Source organism: Giraffa tippelskirchi, chromosome 12 (assembly GCF_054371585.1).
Source record: "Giraffa tippelskirchi isolate mGirTip1 chromosome 12, T2T-mGirTip1v1.2.pri, whole genome shotgun sequence".
NCBI classification, from domain to species: domain Eukaryota; kingdom Metazoa; phylum Chordata; class Mammalia; order Artiodactyla; family Giraffidae; genus Giraffa; species Giraffa tippelskirchi.
In genome coordinates, this window is record NC_137286.1 from 139,925,675 (window position 1) to 139,953,246 (window position 27,572).

The 27,572-nt window shown below is 43.1% G+C and overlaps 1 protein-coding gene and 1 long non-coding RNA gene across 6 annotated transcripts in view; one reads left to right on the forward strand and one right to left on the reverse strand.

The window, feature by feature from the left end:
- Nucleotides 1–27,572, forward strand: part of CLYBL (citramalyl-CoA lyase) — a 225,303-nt gene that overhangs the window by 107,898 nt on the left and 89,833 nt on the right. For all 5 annotated transcript variants that reach the window (XR_014070980.1, XM_081548983.1, XM_081548982.1 and 2 more), the window contains exon 2: nt 15,394–15,580. Coding sequence is in view for 4 of the 5 variants with exons in the window: in XM_081548983.1 (XP_081405109.1) it covers nt 15,394–15,580 (187 nt within the window). In the remaining variant the exon portion in view is untranslated. The remainder of the gene's footprint in view (nt 1–15,393; nt 15,581–27,572) is intronic.
- Nucleotides 1,106–3,499, reverse strand: LOC145529171 (uncharacterized). The gene is made up of 3 exons (XR_014070984.1): nt 3,054–3,499; nt 2,316–2,453; nt 1,106–1,486 (listed from the first exon to the last, which is right to left on the reverse strand). It is a non-coding gene; the product is annotated as an uncharacterized LOC145529171 (long non-coding RNA).

The window sequence follows — 27,572 nt, forward strand, 5'->3', positions numbered from 1 at the left end:
GAAAACCTTCATGATTACATGCATATGTTTAATTTTCATCACACTTAGCTCTGAATAATTAAGAAGGGAAAAAAGCAATCTTAATCTTATTGTGGATCCCACACAATCAAAGCCACATACACGTGATTCGTGATCACAGCTTGTATTCACAGCTTTCGTGTGTGTGGTACGGGTCTGGCAATTAGACTCAGACTAGGTTTTTTCTAAAAATTATTCAGCGCTAGAGAGAGATCAATATTAAAATTTCCCCACATCTACAAATCAGCATAGTCAGAAGATGATAGCTTACAAAATACCAAAATTCTAAGCTGTGTAACATTTTGGTCTCATTTCATTGTGATTGACACTTGAAAGGAATTTTTGAGAGAATTTAGGGAGAAAACGAAAATTCCTTTAACCTAAATGATTTTCATGACAGCTAACAAAAAAAAATTATATAAAATACATAAGATGCAGAGAGAATGTTTTCTCAAAATTGTGATCCATTTTCTGGACAAAAAAAAATTCTCCCTTGATTACTTTCATACCAAAGAACCCAAGGCATGGGGGAGATGCCTTGTTTGACACTTTTAGCAGCCTCTGAGCTTTTGAAGGACTCTGTAAATGAATCCATGGTTACATCTGTCAGGTTGACAGTCTTCTTTCATGACCTTTTAAAAAAAGTTAAGGAGAAATTTATCTGTTTAGTTCACGTTTGCTTAGTTGCCTCTAAAGTTCTGCCCAAGCCAGGAAATAGTCATCTCAGCTTGAAATTATTTTTTGAGATAGGATAACCCAGTACTAATGGAATCTCTAAGTGGAGAAATTTTGTAAATGATCTTTTTTGTGTTGTTTTCTTATGGACCTGGTGGTAATATTTCCTAAACTCTCCATAGCAGTTAATATGGATACATTAACTACTAAATATTGTCTTTTCTGCAGATCATTTTAGAATCAGATCACAGGCAGGAATGCCAGCAGTGAACAGTCTAAACATAAGACTCTGCTCTGGGTGTTCAGCTTTGGCCAAGAGTGGAATAAATAAACTGTTTATTCCTTACAGTCAGAGTTTCACCATCCAAAACCCCAAATCGTCTCTACAGAGGCTAAGGGAAGTCGGCTGGCGTGTCCTTTAAGTTTTAATTACAATTTAGGGAAAGCGCCACGTTCTTTGCTTGACAGGTGCTTCCTCTCAGGGTTCCCAACACTGGGAAATCCATCTATCAAATCACTATGGGTAGAGGGTCCTGAGCATCGTTCCTGGACCAAGCTCTCAGCGACATCGACAGTTAACTATTAATAAACAACATCCTTTAGACTTCTTTGTGTCTCCCGCAGCCTCTGCTTGAAAAGCAGCCCAGAAACAGAAGAGATGCTAATCGCATTGTGTTCTTAACCGTGTTCAGTGAAGGAGAGCTGGTTTCCCTCTTGACCTCAGTGTCACTCCGGGAGGAGGAAAAAAAAAATCCCTCCAGTTTTCCGTTCAGATAAAACCTCTACTCCTCCTCTTCTCACCAAAAGTAGAGCAAGAAAGTGGGATTACGGTGAATGCCCACTAGCAGGCACATGCTCTATTGTCGTCCCCTCTTCAACAGGAATCAAGGGGCTTTGCCGCAAAACAAAGCTCCTTGCCCCTCCGCTCGTCCCATCCCCCACCCTCCCCTTCGGCCCTCACCTCCGCCTCCCCACCCTCCCTCCCACTTTCTTATCCGCCTGCTTAACTCCAGGATCCATCCTTTCTCCTCCCTCCCTTTCTTTTCCCCATTCTCCTCCTCTCCCTCACCTCCTCTCAAACACCCTCACCCCTGCCCTTCTCTCCCTCCCCGTTGGCTACTGCGCTGACTCAGCCTTAGTGGGCATCAAACTCTTCTTCATTTGCCTTTCAGTGAAATGGCAGTGTTGCCCTTCGAGGTGCTTCCAGGCTCCCAAGTGCCTCCCACTTGGAGGCAGAGTGGTGCTCCCTCCACATTTATTTATAAAGACTAATGCATTCGGGATATAAACATGGATCTCTGTTTTCATGGAAAACTTGCTCTCTTCCTTGGGACCCATTGAAAGCGTTAGTTGCTCAGTCGTGTCAGACTTTTTGCAACCCCATGGACTATAGCTCACCAGGCTCCTCTGTCCATGGGATTCTCCAGGCAAGAATACTGGAGTGGGTTGCCATTTCCTTCTCCAGGGGATCTTCCCGACCCAGGGATGGAACCCACATCTCTTATGTCTCCTGCATTGGCAAGTGGGTTCTTTACCACTAGTGCCACTTGGGAAACCTTAATGGTCACCAAGTTTTATGGGGTTTTCCATGTTTCTGGGAGATAGCTTACCCATTCACCTACCTGGAGAACTACCCTTCTGTGGACGAAGAAGAGGATTCAGTGATCAGTGAGGGTTTCTGGACACATGATTTCTTGTCCATGTTTGCTCAGCCCTTGACTTGAGGGTGAGTTCATGGTAGACTCCGAGCACTATCAGTACTGCATTAGATCAGTACATTTGTGTTTATGAAACAATAGCACAGATATAACAGATATGTTATAAACAGATTTGTTAACTTTTCATTTTTTCACTGTGGTAAAATACACGTAACATACAATTTACCATTTTAACTATGTAAAGCGTAAGTTTCATTAAGTATGTTCTCACTGTTGTGCAACCATCAACCACCATCCATCTCTGGAACTTTTTCATATTCCTGAACTGAATCTCTGTACCCACTAAATGGTAACTCCCCGACCCCCCAACATTCTACTTCCTGTCTCTGTGAATTATCTGCTCTTGGTACCTGGTGGAGGTGCAGTCATACAGCACTTGCCCTTGTGTGTCTGCCTTATTTCACTTAGGATAGTAATAATTTTTGATTTGGATGTTTGTTTGCTTTCTTATTCTGTGTGAGAGAAAAAAAAAAGACTTCCATCACTGGGGTCACTTGCTTTTACCCTTTGGTGTTCTGATGGTCTAAGGAGGAAGAGATCTACACTGAAACAGAATTACACCCATTTTACCAGAGTGAGCAAAAGTAAAGATTCTGTTTTTTTCTCCATTTCTGATAAATCGGTCCCTTATTCGACACTCACCTCTCTTCCTGGGGTTTCCTGTGTAGGCAGAAGATGTCCCTCACCAGCATACCTCCTTCTCCCCATGCACCCCACAGTGGCCAAAAGACTGAGCCACAGCCTGTGGGTCGCCCCCACCGTGTGCCCTGACTCCTCCCTTAGAAGTGAACCCACAGCGGCCGCAAACGGCAGTCCTGTGTGTGTGTGTGTCTGCTTTAGACACAAAAGACTATCTTTTCCTTTCAATACAAAATGGAGCACTTGATTACGGTGTGATATAATTGCTTTGTGAGAGAGTTTGCCCTGAAAGTGTCTTGGCGTTTCTGAAGCGGGCCGCGCGCTTGTGTATATTTGCACCCCATGCTAATCTCACGAATGGCCCTGTTCTGCTGGTAGGGGAACAAATAGCTGTTCTTTTGCTCTGGTGCCCATGCAAAGCTCCCCACTTCTCCTTGCCCTGTTGCCATAGTAACTGAAACATCGTTTTTCAAAACAGGGAAGGAATCTCTCTGGGCAGTTGGGAACCTAGCAAAGTGAGAACATACATAGGCCGCAATTATTACAGATGCTGGTATAAACACCTAGTTATTAATAGTCATAAGCATGGCTGAAATTTGTAGCTGAATTTTACCGTCACTTGTGGGCATGGGTTGCAAAGGATTGAGGAATGGGCTCTTGTCTTCACTGTAGTCCCACACATTCTTCCATGAGCATCAGAATTGTCATACAAGGTCAGGCCACGGGTTTTACAAGAGAGAACTCAATTTTTCCGAGTTTTTATATTCCTAGTATATAGACTAGTCAGTGACAGAGTGTAGGTATGCTCCTCCAATCCCCTCAAAAGATTGAAGATACAGCTCCAAATAGAGGAATCCTTTAAGAATCAGGATTTGTGCATACTTTCCTGTGAGAAATTTTTATTTTCAACCTCATCAGATCTTAAAGTCAAAATCTTTTGAAAAGAACTTAAAGGGCTGTCTGATTTTTGTGTGCTGTTCTAAATAGAAATTGATGTATTATTTCCAAGGGATGCTTTATTTGTTTTCTTATTACTTTTTATGTTTATGAACAAATGGGATTTACCAAAATTTCTTAGAAATTGTGAAGATAGTTTCTAAAGGGCAAAGGCACATGAAAGATTATTCTTTTTTTTCTTTTGGTTCAAAAGCACCCTCTTAGGGATAACTGGACTTAAATGCAGCGTAAAATATTTTAAAATAATATTTGAGTGGAAATGTAAAGTAATATAGCCACTGCTGCTGCTGCTGCTCCTAAGTCACTTCAGTTGTGTCCGACTCTGTGCGACCCCATAGACGGTAGCCCACTAGGCTCCTCTGTCCCTGGGATTCTCCAGGCAAGAATACTGGAGTGGGTTGCCATTTCCTTCTCCAATGCGTGAAAGTGAAAAGTGAAAGTGAGGTTGCTCAGTCGTGTCCAACTCTTAACAACCCCATGGACTGTAGCCTACCAAGCTCCTCCGTCCATGGGATTCTCCAGGCAAGAATACTGGAGTGGGTTGCCATTTCCTTCACCACTATGGAAAGCAATATGATTTTTCTTCAAAAAATTAAACAGAGAGTTACCATATGAGGAACTTCCTGGTGGTTAAGGACTTACAGCAGTTAAGACTCTGCACTTCCATTACAGGGGTTCGATCCCTGGTCAGAGAACTAAGATCTGGCATGCCGTGCAGTGTAGCCTAAGGGGAAAAAAATGAATTACCATATGATCCAGCAGTTCCACTTCTGAGATATACCCAAAAGAATTGAGAGCAGGGCCTTGAAGAGATATTTGTTCATAGCAGCATTATTCACAATTGTCAAAAGGTGGAAATAACCCATGTCCATCAGTGGATGAGTGGATAAACAAAATCTGGTATGTACATGTGATGGAGTATTATTTAACCTTAAAAAGGAAGGAAATTCTCACATATGCCACAACATGGGTGAACTTTGTGGCCATTATGCTAATAGAAATAAGCCAGTCTCAAAAGAACAAATTCTGTATGATTTCACTTACATGAGGTACCTAGAATAGTCAAATTCATAGAGACAGAAAGTAGAATAGTGGTTTCCAGGGGCTGAGGGCAGAGGGAATGGGTGGGTTGTTGTTTCATGGACACATAAGTCTCAGTTTGGGAAGATGAGAAGTTCCAGAGATGGATGGTGGTGATGGTTACACAACAATGGAAATGTAGTTAATGCCACTGAATTGTAGCCTTAAACATGGTTAAAATGGTAAATTTTATGTTGTGTTTGTTTTACCACAATAAAAAAGTAATATTTGACCAGCAGAGGTGTAAAACGATGGGATACAGATAAGTTCAAGGTGAGAAATACTGATCTTTACCGAATACTAAATCTTGAAGATTTAACATGATCAATAGATTGCTAGATAGCATTACTGACTCCATAGACATGTATCTGAGCAAACTCCAGGAGACAGTGGAGGAGAGAGCCGTCTGGTGTGCTGCAATCCATGGGGTTGAGAAGAGTCAGACATGACTTCATAACTGTGCATGTGTGCTAAATCACTTCAGTTGTGTCCAACACTTTGCGACCTTATGGCTAATAGCCTGCCACGCTCCTCTGTCCATGGGATTCTCCAGGCAACAATACTGGGGTGCGTTGCCATGCCTTCCTCCAGGGGATCTTCCCGATGCAGGGATCAAACCCACGCCTGTTATGTCTCCTGCATAGGCAGACGGGTTCTTTACCAGTAGCACCACCTGGGAAGCCTGACTTAGCAATTGAACAACCTCAAATAGATTGTTTCATCATTGCTCAAATAAGGCCGCTATAAAACTTTATCCAGGGCTTCAGATCTCCAGCCCCTTTCCATGGCCACCTTCACTTGCTCCATCATGCCTCGTCCACTGAAATGTCCAAAAGCCTGGGGTAAGGAGTACCAGGCTGTGTGTGAGCACCTGGTCAGCTCAGCACCTGCATGCACTGCTGGTGGGAGGTTAAATTAGTACAGCCCTTTGGGAAGACAGTCCAGGGAAGTCTGTGAAGAGCATGATAGTGACCACATCCACCCCTTTTAGCCCTCTGAGGACAGCAGCTGATGGAAATATGTGGCCCTCTCTCCTTAAAAGCTTGCCAGCCCACCACCCATCTAGCCCTGAGTTCATGTGTTCACTTTGCTCGAGAGTCCAGTCCAGTCCCTCAGTGTGCTGGGCGTGCAGGGGTCTGAGAGCTACACACACAGCTGTGTTGGGTCAGAACAGGGATATGCAGTGTGGAGGTGTGTGCAAAGCACCTGGTTAACACCAATATGTGTTAACTATCTAATTAGTAATGTGTAAGGGTCTTTGTCAAGATTCTCCAGAGTGACAGAACCAATAAGGTACATCCGTGTGTGTGTGTGAGTGTGTAATATATAAGAGATATATTATAAGGCCAGTAAGATTGTGGAGGCCAACATGATTGTGGGGGCCGACATGATTGTGGAGGCCAACAAGTCCCAAGAGCGGCAGTCAGAAACCTGGGGACCCAGGAGAGCCATTGGTGTAAGTTCCCGTCTAAAGCTGGCAAACTTGAGAACCAGGAAGAACCAATGTTTCAGTTCAAGTCTGAAGTATCAGAGGGGAAAAAGACCTCATGTCCCAGCTGGAAGCTTTCAGGCAGGAGGAGTTTCTTTTAATTGGGGGAGTAAGTCGACTTACCATGCATGCACCACTGGCCTATTCAGTACCTTCAACTGTTTGGATGAGGCCCACCCACACTAGGGAAGGCCATCTGCTTTACTCAGTCTCCTAACTCACATGTTAATCTCATCCACATATGTCTGTAAGACACGGCCAGAATAACATTTTACCAAATGTCTGGGCACCCTGTGGCCTGGTCAAGTTGACACATAACATTAACCATCATGGTATTATTTATTAAAGTAATTTAGAATTAATTGTGCTGCCTAAATCATCATTGTAGTCCCAATTGCTCTTTAACTCAGCTTTGAATTTGAGTGATATCATGAAAAGTCCTGAATCAAGTTCTTTTCTGCACTTGGTTAAGTATGGACTGCCATTGAGATAATTCAAAAAAAGTGTTAGGCCCAGAACTTACAGGATCAATACATTTTTGTTTGTGAAGTGACAGCGTGTGTGTAACAAGGGGGACAACTTGAAAGTCCCTTGGCCTTCCCTGCTTCCATCTGAGCCCTCCAGCCTACGGTGCTGGTTGAGGGTCACCCACGGGTGAGGCAAGAGCATCTCCGAGCCAGGTGTCAGGGTCAAGGCTAAGATGTGGAGTCCTCAGTTAGGGTCCCTGGACTCTGATCAGCATGTTCTGCCTGGCCTTGGCTTCAGAGAGCTCTGCTGCTTGTGAAGAGAGCTCAGCCCAGGCCTCCACCCGCAGTCCCACGCTGCTCACTCAACCAAGCGCCAGATCTGGATGTTTGCCTGGGCTCCGGCGAGCTGCTTCTCTATCTGCCTTTGCTGTAAGTTTGGTGGAGCCCCCATCCGGGCCCTCCAGACCCTCACCTGCCTGGGCCAGAAGACAGGAGTGGAGTCTGGGCAGAAGCTTAAGGGCGGGTAGGATTACATGCTGGCCACTTTCAAAGTCCAACAACCCCTGATCCTTTCTAGGATCAATAAGACACTTTGGTGGTACTCTGAAACTGTGATGCAGAGGTTCTCATCCTTGGCTGCACCTTGGAATCTACCTGGAAGCTTTAAAGAAACTGCTGCCTGGGATTTACCACAAGGCTCTGATTTAATTGGGTTGGAGTGTGGCCTGGGGTTTTCTCTTTTTCTCAGTTCCCTGGTTTGTAATGTGCAGACAAAGTAGAGACCTCTGTGCTAGCAGTCCGCTAAGTAAAGAAACCACTAACTTGGGTGGGAAGTCACATACCAAGCTGCAGAGCCTCAAATGGACATTAGTTGATAATTGCTGCTATTTCAAATACTATCATTTTTTTTAATCAGAAAGACTTTTCTTTAAACATGAATTTTTTTTTCAAGTTTGCTGCATTTTCAGTTATGACTTTATTACTTTCACAGCATCTACTTGTATATGTGGGCTTCCCAGGTGGTTCAGTGGTAAAGAATCTGCCTGCCAGTGCAGGAGAGAGACACAGGTTGGATGCCTGGCTCAGGAAAATCCCCTGGAGGAGGAAATAGCAACCCACTCCAGTTTTCTTGTCTGGGAAATCCCATGGACAGAGGAGCCTGGAGGGCTACAGTCCATGGAGCTGCCAAGTGTCGGACACGACTGAGCATGCACACACACAACTCACTTGTATATAATGAGAGCACAGGAGTCACTTAAGAGAAGTCTTCATTGGAGCAAAATTTCCCGCGTTAGGGCAATGGCCACACACTGGGATCATCTAGGGCCATGGTCCTCCAGCTTGGCTGTACATTGAATCACCCACAGGGCTTTTAGAAGTTCCAGAGGTTCGATCTGACCCGAGACCTATGACTTCAAACTTTCTGTGACTGCGCTTTAGCGTCAGCTTATTTGAAAGTGCCCCAGTGATTCCACAATGTCCCTGAGTTTGAGTCAACCTAGAACAGCATTCTCAAACTCTCATGAGATAAGCGTCCCTTGGAGATTGGTTCATATGCAGCTTCCGATTCAGTGGGGCTGGGGTAGGGGCCCTAGAATCTGCATTTCTGACAGGTTCGCACATGGTGATGGTACATGCTTCTAGGAAAGATGGGAGAGTCTCTTAATCTGATGGGGGAACAGATAAGAGGCCAGTGGTGCCGGTCTGTAGCAACACTTCACTTCAGTTGCAAGAACCTAGAGAGCTTTAAATATATATATATATATATATATATATATATATTCTAAACCTGAGAAGATTACCAGTGAATTTGATTTGGATCGCACTGGGTGGGGTCCAGGATTTGACAAATTTTACAAGCTCCCCAGGTGATGGTTATGTTGAATCCTAGGTGGATAACCCCAGCAGCACTGGGGACTAGCTTATGCCTCCTGTGATATACATGGTTAATAAATGGTATCTGCTGGAGGAGGAAAGGGAGAAGACCAAAACAAGGCCAGGAGGGAGCCCCCTCCAGCCAGAAGAGCTCCCGAACCTACCAAGGGATGTCTTATCTAAAATAAGGTCCCTGTGTACGAGAACTCACCATAAGGCCACCAGATTTTTTTCCACTCATCTTACGCCCTTGTTTTGCGTATTGTTTGGATACATTTACATGTTGACTATCAAGAGGCCCTAACTCCAAATATGTAAGATAAAATAAGTTGGATCTTGCACCTACTGCAATTGTGATCCTATGCAGTAGCCGGTGCTGAGCACAACTGAAGTTGGGAACAGGTTTTGAAACAGCCGGAGGTGGGGGAAGGAGAGGACACACCAGGAGGGCAGGAAGAGGGAGGCTTGGGGAAGCCACGACAGGTTCCTGCCATACCTGCCCAGCGACAGCCCCCACTGGGACCTCAGAGTCGGCGACATAACCTGAAGCCTGAACCATGCCCCTACACCTCTCTCCTCCTGATTATTCCAAACAGTCTTAACCACCTGTGATCTTTTTCCCTGAAGCTTCATTCTGTACTGGCCTTTAGTCTTCCAGAGCTGCTTGCGGGCCATCCTCTTGGTGCTCCTCCCTGGACCTACTGGACTTGACCTGCGTCTTCTGTGCCGCCCCCCACAGTGCCCAGCAGAGTGCGGGTCAGGACCACCCTGTGCAGTTGTGCAGGGTGTGCCCTGATCAAGGGCCTACCAAACTGAGGCCACGCGTGGGGCTGAGTTCCAGCTCATCTCTATGCATCAGAGTTGCCGCCTCGGGAGCAGGAGGCACCTCTTGGCCCTTCCACCTGCTGGCAGGCTCCAGGGAGCACCTTCTTCTAATTGGCACAAAGGGACTTGCCAGGGGTGCTGGCGGAGACCCAGTGCAGGTCACCCAGCGTGTGCTTGCTAAGTGCTCGCTGAATTTATGAACAGAAAATCAAAGTAAACGCAGGGAGGATAAATAAGACGCTTCCACAGTCTTCTAGGTAAAGGTGAAGAAGGTCCCAGATGAGGACGTCTGCTGTACTTATAAAAAGAAGGAGTAAACGAAGGAGAAGCAGCATCAGTCCATGGCTTGGGTGAAAGCTTCCAGAATGGCAAAGGAGAGAGGGAATAAAAAACTGCCTCCTACCTGTAATCAACACTTAAGCTTGACTCTTGCCCAAGAAGAGTAAGGACAGTGCAGTCACAGATCAGTCCCACTTCCTGGATAGCTGGCTTTGGTTGGGTAATGAGGTAACAGGAATTGTGTGCCTCTTATAAAACAAAGCCCTGTACTAAGCAAGGGTGGGGAGACCTAAGACTGCCCTTCCATCAGCAAGCTTGTGATTTAACCGAGGGTTTCTGGTGTCCAGCCAGATTCCTGATGCGGGGCTGTGCTGACCAGCACCACCCAGGGGTGACGGGTGTCAGATAATCATAGTAGCTGTGCATGGACATACTACATGACTCTCCCCTGTATGGGGCAGCCTTTATGGTGCTTCTCACCCTATCTTCTGACTGCCAGTCACAATATTGGCTTGAACCACATAAAATTAGCATTTTTGGTGGCCAAAATGGTCAGATGTCAGCAATTTCATATAGATGGTTCTTAACACTCTCCACAATATTATGCTGCCACTTGAAACCTCTTAAGTGATTTTACTGGTTTGTTTTAAGGCTTTCCTGGTGGCTCAGGCAGTAAGGAATCCACCTGCTATGTGGGAGACCGGGTTTGATCCTTGGATTGGGAAGCTCCCCTGGAGAAAGGAATGGCAACCCACTCCAATATTCTCACCTGGAAAATCCCAAGGACAGAGGAGCCTGGCGGGCTACAGTCCATGGGATCGCAAATGAGTCGGACATGACTGAGCGACTTTGATTTCACTTCAAGCCTATTATAAAAGGATTTTTTTTTAGAAAAGAGTGATGGTTGGACTTACCTGGTGGTGCAGTGGATAAGAACCCACCTGCCAATGCAGGGGACACAGGTTTGATCCCTGGCACTGGGAAATTCCACTTGCTACAGGGCAATTAAGCCCGCGTGTCACAAGAGCTGAGTCTGCGCTTCTCAACAAGAGAAGCCAGCATAATGAGAGGCCCATGCACTGCAACTAAAGAGTAGCCCTGCTCACCACAACTAGAGAAAGCCCTTGAAAATCAGCGAAGACCCGGTGCAACCAAAAGTAAATAAAGATTTAGGAAAATAAATTTGTGTAAGAAAAATAAAGTGATGCTTTAAATGTGCAAAATAGGAAGCGTGTGCAGAAGCAGAGAAATCTTAATCCCAAACTCTACAGTTCAGAGGCATCCCTAAGAACATTTTGATGTACTTCCTTCCAGACATTTTTCTTTGCATTTTTTATAAAGTTGAGAGGTTATTGCGTATATAATGTTATATTTTCTGTTTATAAAAAGAACAATCTTCACATAACATTTAACATTTTTAACACAATTTTTAATGATGGCATAATATGTCATTGGATGTAGGTATTATAATTTATCCTGCTGATGGACCTAAAGGTTATTTTAAGTTCTTAATATTATATGTATCTAGTTTTATTTCTGATCATTTTAAAAAATAAATTTCTGTCTTAATTCATTTGGGTTGCTGTAACAAATTGCCATAGACTGGGGAGCTTATAAGCAATAGAAATGTATTTCTCACAGTTCTAGAAGCTGGGGAGTCCAAGATCAATGCTCTGGAAGAGTCAGTGTCTGAAAAGAATGCACTTCCTGGTTTGCAGATGGCAGTTTTTTCACTATGTCCTTCCACGGCAGAGCCGGCTAGGGAGCTTTCTGGTGTCCCTTTTATAAGGGCACTAATCTCCTATGTTCTCTCCTTCATAACTAATTGCCTCCCAAATGCCCCCCTTCCATCATATTGGGCATTATGTTTCAACATATGAATTTAGGAGTGGGGGACACAAGAATTTAACCTACAGCAATTCCCAAAAAGAATTTGGTTGAGTTACTTGAAATTACTGGATCAGAAGCAGGAAACTTTTTTAAGTCTCTTGGTTTGTAGCATCCATTGGCTTTCCAGAAAACACGTGCCTCTTGATTAACTTTAGCCATGATGACAGAGCCAGTCCTTTGCTGATTCTGGTTTCGTTACCAATGATAAATGCTGTTTTTGAGTTTCAAAATGAATGATCAGAAAAGGCTCTGCAGTCAGGTGGACCTTGAGCTAAGTGTGAAGGATCTATAAGTTTCAAATAAACTTCCAGCAGAAGCACAGGTGCAATGGAAACGATACAGCATATTGTGGAAACAGCTATAACCTAATTTTCCTATGGTAGATAGTTGCAACCTGGGATGTAAATTCAGAAAAGGGCTGTCAGCTGAGACTGAGCTGAATCCTGTAGGTAATGGGGAGTTGTTGACAGTGTTTGAGCAGGGATAAGAGGAAAACTGTGTTTCAATGATCACAGGAGTCTTTATCTTGGAAACCAGAAACACCTTGAGCAGTAGCAGAAGATTTTTTAAAATGGTTATCTTTTAAAAATTATACATCATATAAACATCCTAAGAATGATTTGCCCTAAGGATGTTTAGCATGTGATAGTGGTGTGATCTGTCAGCCATGTCTGTGTGGCTCAGGCTTTTACATTCAGGTGGTGTGGCTTGGAGACCACAGTGACTGGATCCATACTGGCAGTCAGAAGCTATTTCACACGGAGAAAATCTCAGTTTTCATGAAATGAAGGTCTCTTTGGCTTTTATGCATGCAGTTACAATAAATCCTCATGAGAATAGCCCTAAGAATTTCCTGGTAAATAAAAATTTTATCTCTTTTGATTGCATTTTTTGCCGTACATTTTAAAGGAAATGTATATGCTTCAAATTCTGGTTTCCAGTATGAATAAGTAAAACATGGTTGTTGCTATTATATCATTATATCTTCTCTTTTTAAAGATAAATCAGATATTTTAATCAATATGAAATGATGATGGATACTTTTAGAATTCTTCAATTATCTGATGTATTTTATATTAAATATACTAGATATATCTAGATATATCAAATATATTTATCAAATAGTAAATAAAATGTCTTGTAATTTTGTTGTTGTTCAGTTGCTCATTCATGTCCAACTCTTTGCGACCCATGGACTGCAACATGTCAGGCTTCCCTGTCCTTCGCTATCTCCCGGAGTTTGCTCAAACTCATGTTCATTGAGTTGATGATGCCATGCAACCATCTCATCCTCTGTCATCCTCTTCTCCTCCTGCCCTCCATCTTTCCCAGCATCAGGGTCTTTTCCAATGAGTCAGCTCTTTGTATCAGGTGGCCAAAGTATTGGAGCTACAGCATCAGTCTTTCCAATGGATATTCAGGGTTGATTTCTTTTAGGATTGTCTGGTTTGATCTCCTTGCAGTCCAAGGGACTCCCAAGAGTCTTCTCCAGCAACACATTTCAAAAACATCAATTCTTCTTGTAATACACATACACTTTTAAAATCCATCTGTCACCATACCTCACATAGCACAATGCTTATGTTATAGAAAAATAAGACTCAGATTCAAGTTTTATTAAGATCTGCTAAAAAAGAGAATAAGGGGGCCCTCACAAAACTGATGGGCCACCAAGGAGATGCTGATTTTTCTTGGTATACATTGTCACAAGCTACACTAATATGGCAAAATGTCACAACTGTATAAAATATTTGATGGAGTTAACTTAGGATAACTACCAAATGTCAAGAGCTTTCATGGAGAGTATAGCTGACATACTTTTAAAAGGATGATACTATTTACCCTAGGAGAGTAACACATTAGGGTGTTCCCAAGTTTGCTGGGGCTTTAACCTTTCCTTAACCGGGATTTTCGTGACGCAAAACTCCATCTCTTATGAGCAGGGCTAGTTTTCATGATGTGTGACCTGCATGGTCACAGAGGCCCTATGCTTAGAAGAGTCTGGTGCTTCATGTGATGTTCTGTTTCCATCTTGAAATTCCACGTACATTTTGAACAAGGGCTCTGCATTTTCATTTTACACGGGATTCTTGTTGTTTTGTTGCTTTTGCGACCTTGTGGACTATAGCCCACTAGTCTCCTCTGTCCATGGGATTTCCCAGGTGAGAATACTGAAGTGGGTTGCTGTTTCCTTCTCCAGGGGATCTTCCTGACCCATGTCTCCTGCATTGGCAGGTGGATTCTTTACCACTGAGCCGCCAGGAAAGCCCTTTACACAGTTGATCTAACTGGTCTTGGTGAAAGCTGATTTCATCTTCCCTTGCCATGTATTATGGGCTAAAACATGGTTTGTCCACAGGACCAAACTTAGACCAGGTTAGGGGTGAGGGCTGCGGTGAGCTACAGGAGCTTTCGGCCAACGCCTCTCACTTCCGCAGGAGGCTAAACTTGGTACAATAGGAGAAGCGAGGAGAGAGCAGAGTTTCCAAGCAGGCAGGCTTCTGGAGCTGGAGTTTCTCCAGGAAGAGCAGTAGCAAGCAATGCCATGCCTGCCACACCCACAACCACATCAAGCTGATAACTCCCAGGCTCTAACTGATCACTCCTGTACATTATTTCCCTTAACTAATTTTCTCAACAAACTGCAACATTGGTATTACTTTTACACATGAAGAATCTGAGGTTTTCAGCAGTCAAGTTGACCATAATTGTAGAGCTATTATTATTATTGTCTTTTCCTATTCACCTTTCTACTGACTTAAGAAGTAGCTATTCCTCTTTGTTGTTAAAATTGAATGCAAATCACTTGTCTACTTAAAAAGATTCACTATCAGAGAGAGAGCCATAGATTTTGCTTACATATATAGTTTACTTTCTTTTTCCTTTTTAAAAATATTTATTTATTTTGGCAGCTCCAGGTCTTACTTGCCGCTCTTGGGATTTTCAATCTTTGTTGTGGCCTGTGGGATTATTCTAGTTGCGGCATGTGGGATCTAGTTCCCTGACAAGGGATTGAACCCAGGCCACCTGCATTGGGACCGTGGAGTCTTAGCCACTGGACTACGAGGAAGTCCTTAGATTGTTTATTTTCTACTTTATATTTTCATATAATTGTAAGTAGTTTTGCTCTTTGGGAGCTTTTGGATATAAATTTCCTCACTTTTTTTTCCATGGATGCTCCCCAGACAGTACATTAATACTGGAAGGGTTTTTCCAACAAGAGATAGGTACACTCTCCTTCTTTTCTCAGAAGGTTGTGTCGGTGAACAGTGTTATATATTTTTTAGACCTCAGCCAAAATGACGTTCTGTTTCTTGATTATTTCTATTATTGTTATCCTAATTGTTATGTGTGATTATGTTCTGCGGAAATTCTAAAAAGTTATCCATGTTTTCTCTTTTAATTTTGCATTTAAATAAGGTTTTTCAAAAGTTTGTAAGTAAATTCTATTCTGGACTAACTCGAATTATGTCTCCCGCAGGAAAGCATCCCTGGCAGCTGACGTGTCCAGGCTTGGGTGCAGCTCCTCACCCAGCCACAAGTACATCCCCCGGAGGGCCGTGCTCTACGTACCTGGCAATGATGAAAAGAAGATAAACAAGATTCCCTCCCTGAATGTAGACTGTGCGGTGCTCGACTGCGAGGATGGTGTAGCTGTGAACAAAAAGGTAACAGCATGATTTTTCCTTACGGTGGAAAAAAGAAATGCATTGAAATTTGGTAGCATTGCTCACTATTTGGAAAGAGTCTACCATATTCACTGTTTGCTGATTACTAATATATTCATGGGCTTCCCTGGTGGCTCAGATGGTAAAGAATCCACCTGCAATGCAGAAGACCCAGGTTTGATCCCTGGGTCAGGAAGATCCCCTGAAGAAGGAAATGGCAATCCACTCCTATATTCTTGGCTGGAGAATCTCATGGACAGAGGAGCCTAGTGGGCTACAATCTTTGAGGTTGCAAAGAATCGAACACGACTGAGCAACTAAGAACAATATATCAGCATGCAATATACTCTTGACCAGCCCTTGTATGAGTTCTGAATGTGTATGGTTCTTTTCTCCAAGAGACAGGAAGAATCCAGCCAAAATATATTTAAAACTGTGATCTTCAGTATATATGATTATGTGTGTGTGTGTAGATACAGAGATATATACTTAAAAAGAGAGAGAATTAGATTCTCAATCTGTTTCAGCTGTGATATTTGCTGGTTTAAATAAATCAGTTAATCCTAGACTTATGGTATGAATTTTTCAGATCAATAAGGTGAAATTGGGAATTTATTTCTTTTTACTGCCAGGTATACAGTGTAGTGAGTGACCTTGTCTCTTCTGGGAGAAGTGCCAATAACAAATAGTCTTCAATGGATAAGTCACTGTTTTCCCTCCATTATTAAAGGGCAACTACACACAGAACTTCAAACTTGCAGCTTCTAGCTGATTTTCTCATGGCCTGACCAGAGAAATGCATCTTAAAATATACCCAGTTTGTAAACAGATACACAAGGTTCTTGTTGGCTGGTAACATGATGAATGCTTTTGTTTCATTTTGGTTTGCTTATCTTCATTTTCTAGGTTTTTATAATGAACACAGATTTGTTCAAATAATTGGGTAAAATACATAAATCATTATAATAACTGATGTTGGCAAGGAACTTTTTAAATTAAAAACAGGTTTTTAATTGAGGTTTCCCTCAACCGTCCTCTGTCCAGTCCCTAGACAGTGAGATTGGGCTGGGAATAGACTGTGGGGCTGGAGGCGCAGAGGAGCTGGCCGTCTCAAGTTTTACCTGTGTGGGTAGTTTCTTCTCCTTGCTGATCTGAAATAGCATGCTTGTCCTATACAACTTTCTTGATTAATTGCTTTCCCTGGAGATTCTAGCAAACTACTAGTGGCCTTATTTTTTTTTAAAGTTAGTTTCCAGCATCTTTCTAATGGTGAAACCAAGGCTTTACAAGTATATGGTAAAGGATTAGAATAAACATGTGGAATCTAAAGCGTCTACCCAACATCTTTGGCATGCACCAAGGAAAATACAATTAATCTTCTTTCTCCCACAGATTAAAGTAAATAGGGCTTTTCTTGAAGGATGTAATATGATTCCAGTGTTCTCCCTTCCAAAGCTCACGTAGTGCACTCTAAGATTAGATACTCAATTGTAATTCTAGTTCTTTGTGACCCAGGGCAATTCACTCCACTTCTTTGCCTCAATTTCTTATCTGTACTGTGGGATGACAAAAATCTTCTTTTGTCAGGGACAGGGATTATAATAAGGAGTAAGTTTGATAAAATGCCTTCGAGTAGTTTGATTTCCTATAGGAAATAGATTAGATAAATCCTGTAGTAATCATGATTAGAGGGGAATTTATTTTAGCGTGTAGCACAGTGAGCCATTCAGTGCTCTGATAAACTTCTAATTATATTTCTTCACAAACCTTGAGGCTATCTTCCCATTCCCACCCGAGGATGTTTCCTGCTACCCAGATGAGTTAGAAATATAGTTCATTCCTGTCTCATGTTTGCTTGCTGTTAATCTGTGTTCTGAAGTGCATCCTAATACCTAGAGCCACTACTTAGGAGGAACCTAAGGAGGAGCAGGCAGAGAAGAGTTTAGGATGGGCAGGTTGTGCCCACCATCTTGGTGAAGATGTCCAGACAGTCAGGACACAATGCACCTAAAATTTGCATTAACTGCCAGACACACGGTTTTACACACGCTGAACCAAATTTCCTTTGGATTCAACCAAATTTCCTTTTCTTATCCACAGGGAGTACTTGTAAGCCAGGCCAGTACTTGTAAAACATGTTTTTTCCCCTTAAAATTTCTACCCAGGACTTAATTTTATCTCCATGTTTCATTTTATAGCCCCAGCCTGTCAATGTCTTTTTGGGTTTTGATTTCCTTGTCCAACATTTATGTTATCTGAGAACTTGACCAGCACACTGTAGAAAAATTTGACAAGTTTCTGATAGAGATGTTGAAGAGGTTGGAGCCAAGTGCTGTGCCAGCATGCCACTAGAAACTTCTGTTCAAGTTTATCTAACGTTTTTTTTGGCCACACCAGGGAGAATGTGGAATCTTATTTTCCCAACCAGGGGTTGAACCCGTACCCGCTGCATTGGAAGTGCAGGGCCTTAACCACTGGACCACTAGGGAAGTCCCTTAACAAACATTTATATAGTGGTGACTAAATGCTAAGCACTGTTCTAAAGGTTTTAATTTGCATAACATCCCAGTGAGTTACTGTTATTATACTCCATATACAGATAAGGAAGGCTTCCCTAATGGCTCAGTGGGTAAAGAATCTACCTGCAATCCAGGAGACACAGGAGACTCAGGTTCCATCCCTGGGTCGGGAAGATCCCCTGGAGGAGGAAATGGCAACCCGTTCCAGTACTCTTGCCTGGGAAATCCCATGGACGGAGGAGCCTGGTGGGCTGCAGTCCATGGGGTCGCGAAGAGCTGGACACGACTGAGTGACTAAGCACAGTGCAGATGAGGAAGCTGAGGCATGGAGAGATCAGGTTCAGGAACCAATTCTGTGAATACGGTTATTCAGTCACCTAACTCTCTTAAAATCCGGTCTTTTCACAAGAATAGGTAAGAGATTTTTCCCTAGTGCGTCTCGAGATGAAGGCTCCTTTCTGATCTACACGGTCTGGCAACGCCTTCTCTCTCCCCATACCTCCACCTCACCAGAAAAATGAGTTTAAGTGAATGAGACTTGATCTTGAAGAACCCCCGTCAGTACTACCTCGTTGTTACCACCTTCACTTTGAAGTGCTAGAGATACAAAAATGGTAATAGCTACCATGTACTGAGAGTTTTCTATGTAAGAGGTGCTATAATAAATACTTTAATTATCTTGTTTACATCTTATATCAAAGTTTTGTCCAGGGTCCAGGAACACAGTGCCATTAAATGGCAGAACCAAGATTTGAACCTCCTGAATTTTTGCCAGGAATCAGCCTCAAGTTCACTTGTTGGCATATTACATAGCTTATATTACATAACCTTTTCCTCCTTTCTCTGAAAGTTAGTACTTTGGCTTCTCTTTATCTTTTGTCACCTTTGTATACTCTGCAGTTTCTCAAAGATTACTGACAGAAGCATCATGTTCACATATGCAAATTCTTCCAGTGTCTTGGGATTTTAGTGCATTTAAACCTGGTGACTTAAATTCATTTGAAATGCCCAGATAAATCTGAAACTTCTAATGTAGCTCTTATTCTTTTTCCTTTCTTGAAGTCACCTTTTAATCATATTTCTTGTTGAATATTATTCCTCTTGATGGAGAAGATAGGGACCATTTTAATGTTTACTTCTTACCATGTTAAGACTCTCAAATGATCTAGTTATGGTTTTGCTAGACTGAACTCTTATTGCCTAATTCAACTTTCTTGGCATTATTAAAGCTTAGTCACTTCATTTTATATGTTTCATTTTATTTCTTTTTTTAGTAACTGACCAATTCCATATTTCATTTGACTGGTCCTGTGGAGTGTGGACTTGTAATAAAAACAAGAGGCACTTTGGCAGAGCAGTTTATAAGTATATAATACCTTCCAGCAGTCTCTAATCCTGTCCTGTTAATCCAATTTGTGTTTAAGCAGCTCCTTCATGTCAGGGATGGCCTACCAGCTCACCTTCCCAAGCATGAATGATGAAAAAAACCATCTCCACTCCCCTCTTATCTTCTCCTTTTCGTTCTTAAATACATGAGGAGATACAAGGCTGTCTAAGCCACTGCTTGCTGGGACACAGTGAAAAGAAGCCAAGTAATGCACAGATTTCTGGTGAATCTCCATGATGCTGGGTGAGGCCAAGAAGGTAGGAGTGAAATAGATAGAGGCAGGGCTCCTGGGCTGCTATTTTAGCTTAGTAAATATTTAAATTTGTTTAATGTTTCAGTTTAAATATGTAAACTGAAATACTCAGTAAAGATTGAGTACCTACTCAACCAGGCACCATGGCAAGCAGGAGGAGAACAAAGAGAGTTTCATGATCCTGTGTCTCTAAATAAAACACTTTTTGAATTATTTTTTCAGTTTCAGGCATGATATTGACCCTGTGCTTTAGGATTTATTTCTCACCCCACTGCTGCTGCTAAGTCGCTTCAGTCGTGTCCGACTCTGTGCGACCCCATAGACGGCAGCCCACCAGGCTCACCCTGTCCCCGGGATTCTCCAGGCAAGAATTCTGGAGTGGGTTGCCAGCCATTTCCTTCTCCAACGCATGAAAGTCAAAAGTGAAAGTGAAGTCGCTCAGTCATGTCCGACTCCTAACGACCCCATGGACTGCAGCCCACCAGGCTCCTCCATCCATGGGATTTTCCAGGCAAGAGTACTGGAGTGGGTTGCCATTGCCTTCTCCGTCTCACCCCACTACCTGTCCCCAATACATGTGAACCTTTCCCATCCTTCAGTTGTCTTAATACAGTTATATGTAACTTTGATGAGATTGGTGTTCAGTGTAAAAAGTATCAGAGTTGAGTCACATAGTAATAAACTGATCACCTTTCCTTTTCTGCGAGCCTGTTGTTTTCCCTGGAGTTCATAGTTATCTTTTCTCCCTCTGGTTTATTTTTCTATTCAGTTGTCGCTAATTCAAAACCCACCTCCTCCTAATTATCTGAATCGCCTCTTAATATGTTTAAAAGCATCTGGTATTTTTTCAGTTTCATCTTCTTGGAGAACTCTCTCCTTGACTCTTCTGATCCCCTCAAGTCTGAAGTAGCTGTCCTTCAGGCCTGTAGCACAGTTGCAATCCCAAACTCACCCTTCCCCCACCCTGGGAATTGCCTTCTCCTCTCAGCTGGGTTGGATATCCTGTTTTCTGACTTTTTATATCTGAGTACGTTTGGGTGAGGACACCCTCCAGGAGTTTCTGAGAGGAGGTTCCCCTGTGAAGGACAGAAGTGACTTATGTACAGTCTGATTTTTCCCTAATTTGATTTGTAAAGAGCAGGAGTATATTTGGAGAGTAGGATCATGAGGGTCTTACGTGGATCCTTCAGGAAGCCAAAGGAGGAGCTCTGAGTTGTGACTTGAGGAAGGCTTTTCTATGGGAACGTGAGCTAGTGAAATCTGGGCTGCCACTCGCAGGCAACTTGACTTGAGACCAACAACCCAGTTCAGTGGAAAGGGTAGAGGGCTTGACAAGAGACAAGCCACTTAAAGGTCCCAATTTCAACACTATTTATCCAGGGAACTTGAGTCCTCTAATCTATGAGGATCTGTTTCTTTATCTGTCCCGTGAGATTGGTAATAATGAATCCTGTACTACCCACCACAGGGCCAGCTGTGAGGCACAAATAGAAAAGCATTTTGCAAACTTGCAAGTGCTAGATAAATATTGCTTTTCTAAAGAAGAAGCAGCAATGACATTGTTAAAATAATAAAGCTTAGAGGATTTAAGCGAATGGATATTTAGCATATTCCTTAAGGTATGTTTTTCAAGTAATTTGATGGTCAAGAACAGACTATAGAGCCAGACTGTTGGATTCGGGTGTCTGGAGTCTGACATCAGCTTGTCCTAACAGTGTGACCTTGGACAAATTAGCCCACCTCTCCATGCCTCAGTTTCCTCATCTGTAAAATGAAGGTAGTAATGGTAACAATAATATCTACCCCCACAGAATTATATTAAGTGGGTGGGTACTTGTAAAGTGCTTAGGACAGTGCCTGGCACGTAATGTGTTGAATGAGTAGTTGATAAATGCCTCAGAGCAGTTGTCTTAGCTGCAACCCTGGCCAAGGGTCTGATGCATCAACTCAAGTCACTGATGCTTGCTTAGAATGCCAAGGGTTACTGGTAATGGTTTGTACTCTGGATTCCTGACTCTCACAGGGTAATGTTTTGGCACAGGTAAGTTTTTGCTCTAAATATCGCAGAGTTTGCCAGTTTTGCTTTCTTTCTTTCTTTCTTTTTTTTTTTTTTTCAGCCTCTCTCTCCACTATGGTAGACAAAGAAAAGGCTCTAGGGACAGCAAAATAACCACTTTTTCTTTCAAGCTCCTTCACATATTTCTTAACGCTAAGGGGCTTGAAACAGCTATCTTAGAAAGATCTTACTTATTTTTTTTTCCTCAGGAAAACAAAGAGAAAATTATCTTTCGCAAGCAGTTAAGCAGTAGATTTTCACTTTGCATCTCTGTGCTGGGTTCTTGACAGAAAGGAGTATGAGAAGGGTGGAGGAAGGTGGCTGACTCTGAAGACCTTTCTCCCCCACTCCGCTCCCCGCCAGCAGCTCAGAGCAAGGAAGCAAGGGGCTGGGGGCTAGGGCCTGAGAAGCCCCAGGCACAGCACCATTCTCAGGTTTGGGAAACAGGAGGAGGACAGCCCCGGCTGGGGCTGGGGTGTTGGAGGAGGGGTGCCCCTGGCAGTCGAGGGGAGCCCCTGGTCCGTGAGGGATTGGAGAAGCAGCTCCCTTCCCCTCCACTCTACATGCGGAGCCCCTTGCGCTGCCAGGAGAGCTGTCTTGTCGAAGCTCTCCATTGTGAAAAGCAAGGGGAAGCTATTTGCCTGCTAAACAAGGGGAAGCTATTTGCCTCCTAAGTAACCATCAGTGCTACAGAAACCCCAGAAGATAACTGCCCCCCCCCTCCCAGGGCCATGTTCTTTGTTGCTTTTGTTTGTTTTAAAAACTTATTTCTTACTGGCTGTGCTGGGTCTTCATTGCTGTGCACAGGCTTTCTGTATGTAGTTGCAGTGATCGGGGGCTGCTCTTCAGCTATGATGCTCCAGCTTCTCGTTGCGGTTGCGGAGCACGAGCTCTAGGAAACCAGGGCTTAGTAGCTGTGGTGCCCAAGCTTAGTTGTTCTGTGGCACGTGGGCTCTTCTAGGATCAGGGGTCGAACCCATGTCCCCAGGACTGGCAGGTGGATTCTTTACCACTGGCCCACCAGGGAAGCCCTAGGCCACGTTATTTGATTGCTTCAGCTCCCTCCATCCATCCTGGATACAGGGACCTAGGTAAGGCCTAAAGGACTGTGGTTGTAGAGAGACAGTTGTAAATAACACCATAGAGATGAGGGGAGTATGACTTTGTTCCCCACAATAAACCGCTTTCTAAGTACTCTGCTTAGAGCGCTTCTTACCAGGACTCCTGTAGTTACCTGTCAGACTCTGCAGAACCCAGCAGTCATCACATTTGCAAGTGTGCATGTGTGCTCAGTCTCTTCAGTTGTGTCCGACTCTTCGTGACCCCATGGGCTGCATCTCCTGCACTGCAGGCGAATTCTTTACCTCTGAGCCACTAGGGAAGCCCATTTGCAAGTGTGAAAAGTGTTAGTTGCTCAGTCGTGTCCGACTCTTCAACCCCGTGGACTGTAGCCTACCAGGCTCCTCCATCCATGGGCTTTTCCGGACAAGAATACTGGAGTGGTTTGCCATTTTCTTCTCCAGCGGGTCTTCCCAACCCAGGGATCGAACCTGGGTCTCCTGCGTTGTGGGCAGATTCTTTACCGTCTGAGCCACCGGGGAAGCAATCATGAGTTGTTCATTTAGAAACACGAACTATTGGACTTCCCTGGGAGTTCAACAGTTAAGACTCTGCCCTTCCACTGCAAGGGGCACAGGTTCCATCCCTGGTCAGGGAACTAAGATCTCCCATGCCGCTTGGTCAAAAAAACAAAAGCAAAACACAAATATCAATATCAAGTATCAGTCAAGGTTGTTGACTTATCATTAATCCTCAAGTAATATAAATATGAGCTCCTGACACTCGTCATGTTAAAGTCAGTTAACCCTTGAGTTCCTCTGCAATGCTTTAATTGCTTTTTTCCTAACCTTGTTTTCTTCCCTGAGCTTACGTGTTCTAATCTGTGCTCTCATCTGGCTCCCTTTTGTGCAGGTGTGTGTGCTCTCACACACAGATATACAGGCACTAAGCCCCCATTTACACTTACTATGTGCATGCACAAATCTACTGGGCTACATTTTAAATACTCCAGTGCTTCCACTTTGGTTGAAATAAAATAGTAGAGTAGTGAGGAGGTGTGTTGTCCCAACAGGGAGAAAACTAACTGACATTCAGTGAATGATTCAATGTATACAGGGAGTGGGGAGCCAACGCCTCTTCAATAGGGGAGTGAAATTAGGATGGGAAGGTTCCTCTCCCAGGGACCTTGCTTTTATTAAAAGACTTGAGAGCTTGGGAGATTCTTCAATAGGAATTTTGGTGTCTGTGAGTCTTTTGGGAACAGTATGGAGAGATGAAATGTGCTTAGGAACTCTGCAAGGTCTTTTTGATCCTTAAAGGTTCTGATATAAAAACCAATCCAAGTTTTCATAAAAGCAGTCAAATATTTCCAGTCTTTTATTAATCTCTTTGTACACTTAAATAGTCTTTCCCTTTTGTGGAATAATTGGTAAAACAGCAACAACAAAACCTCACCCCCCAGCCCCCATTGTTTTATTCTTCAAACTGGGCATCTTCTTAGTGCAAGGATTCAAATACCTTTGTTACAGTCATAACAGTCAGCAATTTCCATTTCATAAGCTCAGCAAAATCTCTTTATACAAAGAGATACAGGCTTCAAGTTGCCAGTTATATCTTTTCTAGCAATTTATAAGAATCCAATTAAGTAAGATGGAGTATCTATAACGTGATATACCTGACTATGGAAAGCCCAGGTCTAAAATTAACGTTGAAAGAAAGGAACTTAGCTTAAATAAACCAAAACTTGATCAAAATGGAAACTGTAGCCATTTCCTCTGAAATGAAGTAAGAAATAGCTTGGAGACTAGAGTGAAAACCACTCAACTTATTCATTCCACCTTTGGTTACCAGCTTGTGCTTCTTCCAGCCCAGCATTTCTCATGATGTACTCTGCATATAAGTTAAATAAGCAGGATGACAATATATAACCTTGACATACTCCTTTTCCTATTTGGAACCAGTCTGTTGTTCCATGTCCAGTTCTAACTGTTGCTTCCTGACCTGCATACAGATTTCTCAAGAGGCAGGTCAAGTGGTCTGCTATTCCCATCTCTTTCAGAATTTTCCACAGTTTATTGTGATCCACGCAGTCAAAGGCTTTAGCATAGTCAATAAAGCAGAAATAGATGTTTTTCTGGAACTCTCTTGCTTTTTCAATGATCCAGCAGATGTTGGCAATTTGATCTCTGGTTCCTCTGCCTTTTCTAAACCCAGCTTGAACATCTGGAAGTTCACGGTTCACGTATTGCTGAAGCCTGGCTTGGAGAATTTTGAGCATTACTTTACTAGCGTGTGAGATGAGTGCAATTGTGCGGTAGTTTGAGCATTCTTTGGCATTGCCTTTCTTTGGGATTGGAATGAAAACTGACCTTTTCCAGTCCTGTGGCCACTGCTGAGTTTTCCAGATTTGCTGGCATATTGAGTGCAGCACTTTCACAGCGTCATCTTTGAGGATTTGAAATAGTTCAACTGGAATTCCATCACCTCCACTAGCTTTGTTCATAGTGATGCTTTCTAAAGGCCCACTTGACTTCACATTCCAGGATGTCTGGCTCTAAGTGAGTGATCACACCATCGTGATTATCTGGGTCATTAAGATCTTTTTTGTACAGTTCTTCTGTGTATTCTTGCCACCTCTTCTTAATATCTTCTCCTTCCGTTAGGTCCATACCATTTCTGTCCTTTATCGAGCCCATCTTTGCATGAAATATTCCCTTGGTATCTCTAATTTTCTTGAAGAGATCTCTAGTCTTTCCCATTCTGTTGTTTTCCTCTATTTCTTTGCACTGATCGCTGAGGAAGGCTTTCTTATCTCTCTTTGCTATTCTTTGGAACTCTGCATTCAGATGGGAATATCTTTCCTTTTCTCCTTTGCTTTTTGCTTCTCTTCTCTTCCCAGCTATTTGTAAGGCCTCCTCAGACAGCCATTTTGGTTTTTTGCATTTCTTTTCCATGGGGATTTTCTTGATCCCTGTCTCCTGTACAATGTCACGAACCTCTGTCCATAGCTCATCAGACACCCTGTCTATCAGATCTAGTCCCTTAAATCTATTTCTCACTTCTACTGTACAATCATAAGGGATTTGATTTATATCAATCAATAACCTCAGATATGCAGATAATACCACTCTCATGGCAGAAACTGAAGAAGAACTAAAAAGCCTCTTGATGAAAGTAAGAGAGGAGAGTGAAAAAGTTGGCTTAAAGCTCACCATTCAGAAAACTAAGACATGGCATCTGGTTCCATCACTTCATGGGAAATAGATGGGGAAACGGTGGAAACAGTGTCAGACTTTATTTTGGGGGGCTCCAAAATCCCTGCAGATGGTGATTGCAGCCATGAAATTAAAAGACACTTACTCCTTGGAAGGAAAGTTATGACCAACCTAGATAGCATGTTACAAAGCAGAGACATTACTTTGCCAACAAAGGTCCGTCTAGTCAAGGCTATGGTTTTTCCAGTAGTCATGTATGGATGTGAGAGTTGGATGGTGAAGAAAGCTGAGCGCTGAAGAATTGATGCTTTTGAACTGTGGTGTTGGAGAAGACTCTTGAGAGTTCCTTGGACTGCAAGGAGATCCAACCAGTCCATCCTAAGGGAGATCCGTCCTGGGTGTTCATTGGAAGGACTGATGTTGAAGCTGAAACTCCAGTACTTTGGCCACCTCATGCGAAGAGTTGACTCACTTGAAAAGACCCTAATTCTGGGAAGGATTGGGGCAGGAGGAGAAGGGGACAACAGAGGATGAGATGGCTGGATGGTATCACCGACTCAACGGCCATGGGTTTGGGTAAATTCCAGGAGTTGGTGATGGACAGGGAGGCTTGGCATGCTGCGATTCATGGGGTCGCAAAGAGTTGGACACTACTGAGCGACTGAACTGAACTGAACTTGGTTACCAGTTAAAGTCTGTTCTTTTTAATCAGGGGACCACAGGTGAGTTTCACAAAATAAGCCCAAGATGTTTCAGTTTGCTAATCTCAGTGACCAAAGAACCAAACGTACATAGCCACCACCAGAATAGGGGGACACAGCCGGAAAGCAGACACAGCTGGAAATCTTTTAGTGCAAATGCTGGATTTCAAAGGACAGTGTTTTGTTCGGGTTTGCTTATTTAAATGGCCATAGGTCATATCACCTGAATACTCGTTGGAAGGACTGATGCTGAAGCTGCAACTCCAGTGTTTTGGTCATTTGATGCAAACAGCTGACTCATTGGAAACGTCTCTGATGCTGGGAAAGATTGGGGGCATCAGAGGATGAGATGGTTGAATGGCATCTTTGAGGCAATGGACATGAACTTGGGCAAACTCTTGGAGATGATGAGGGACAAAGAAGCCTCGCATGCTGCAGTCCATGGGGTTGCAAAGAGTTGGACATGACTGGGCAACTGAACAACAATAGCAAGTCATATCAAAGTATTAAATACCACTATGTTTTCAAAAATGAATTAGTGGGTATATTTTAAGGAAGGATTTAAAATTCTGATTTAGAGAGACAAGAAATAATATCCCTATACACCTATGGACAATTAATCATCGACAAAGGAGGCAAGAACATACAAAGGGAAAAGACATTCTCTTCAGCAAGCGGTATTGGAAAAGTTGGACAGCTGAGGGTAAATCGATGAAATTAGAACACACCCTCACACCATACACAAGAATAAGCTCAAAATGGCTTAAGGACCTAAATATAAGACATGATACCATAAAACTCC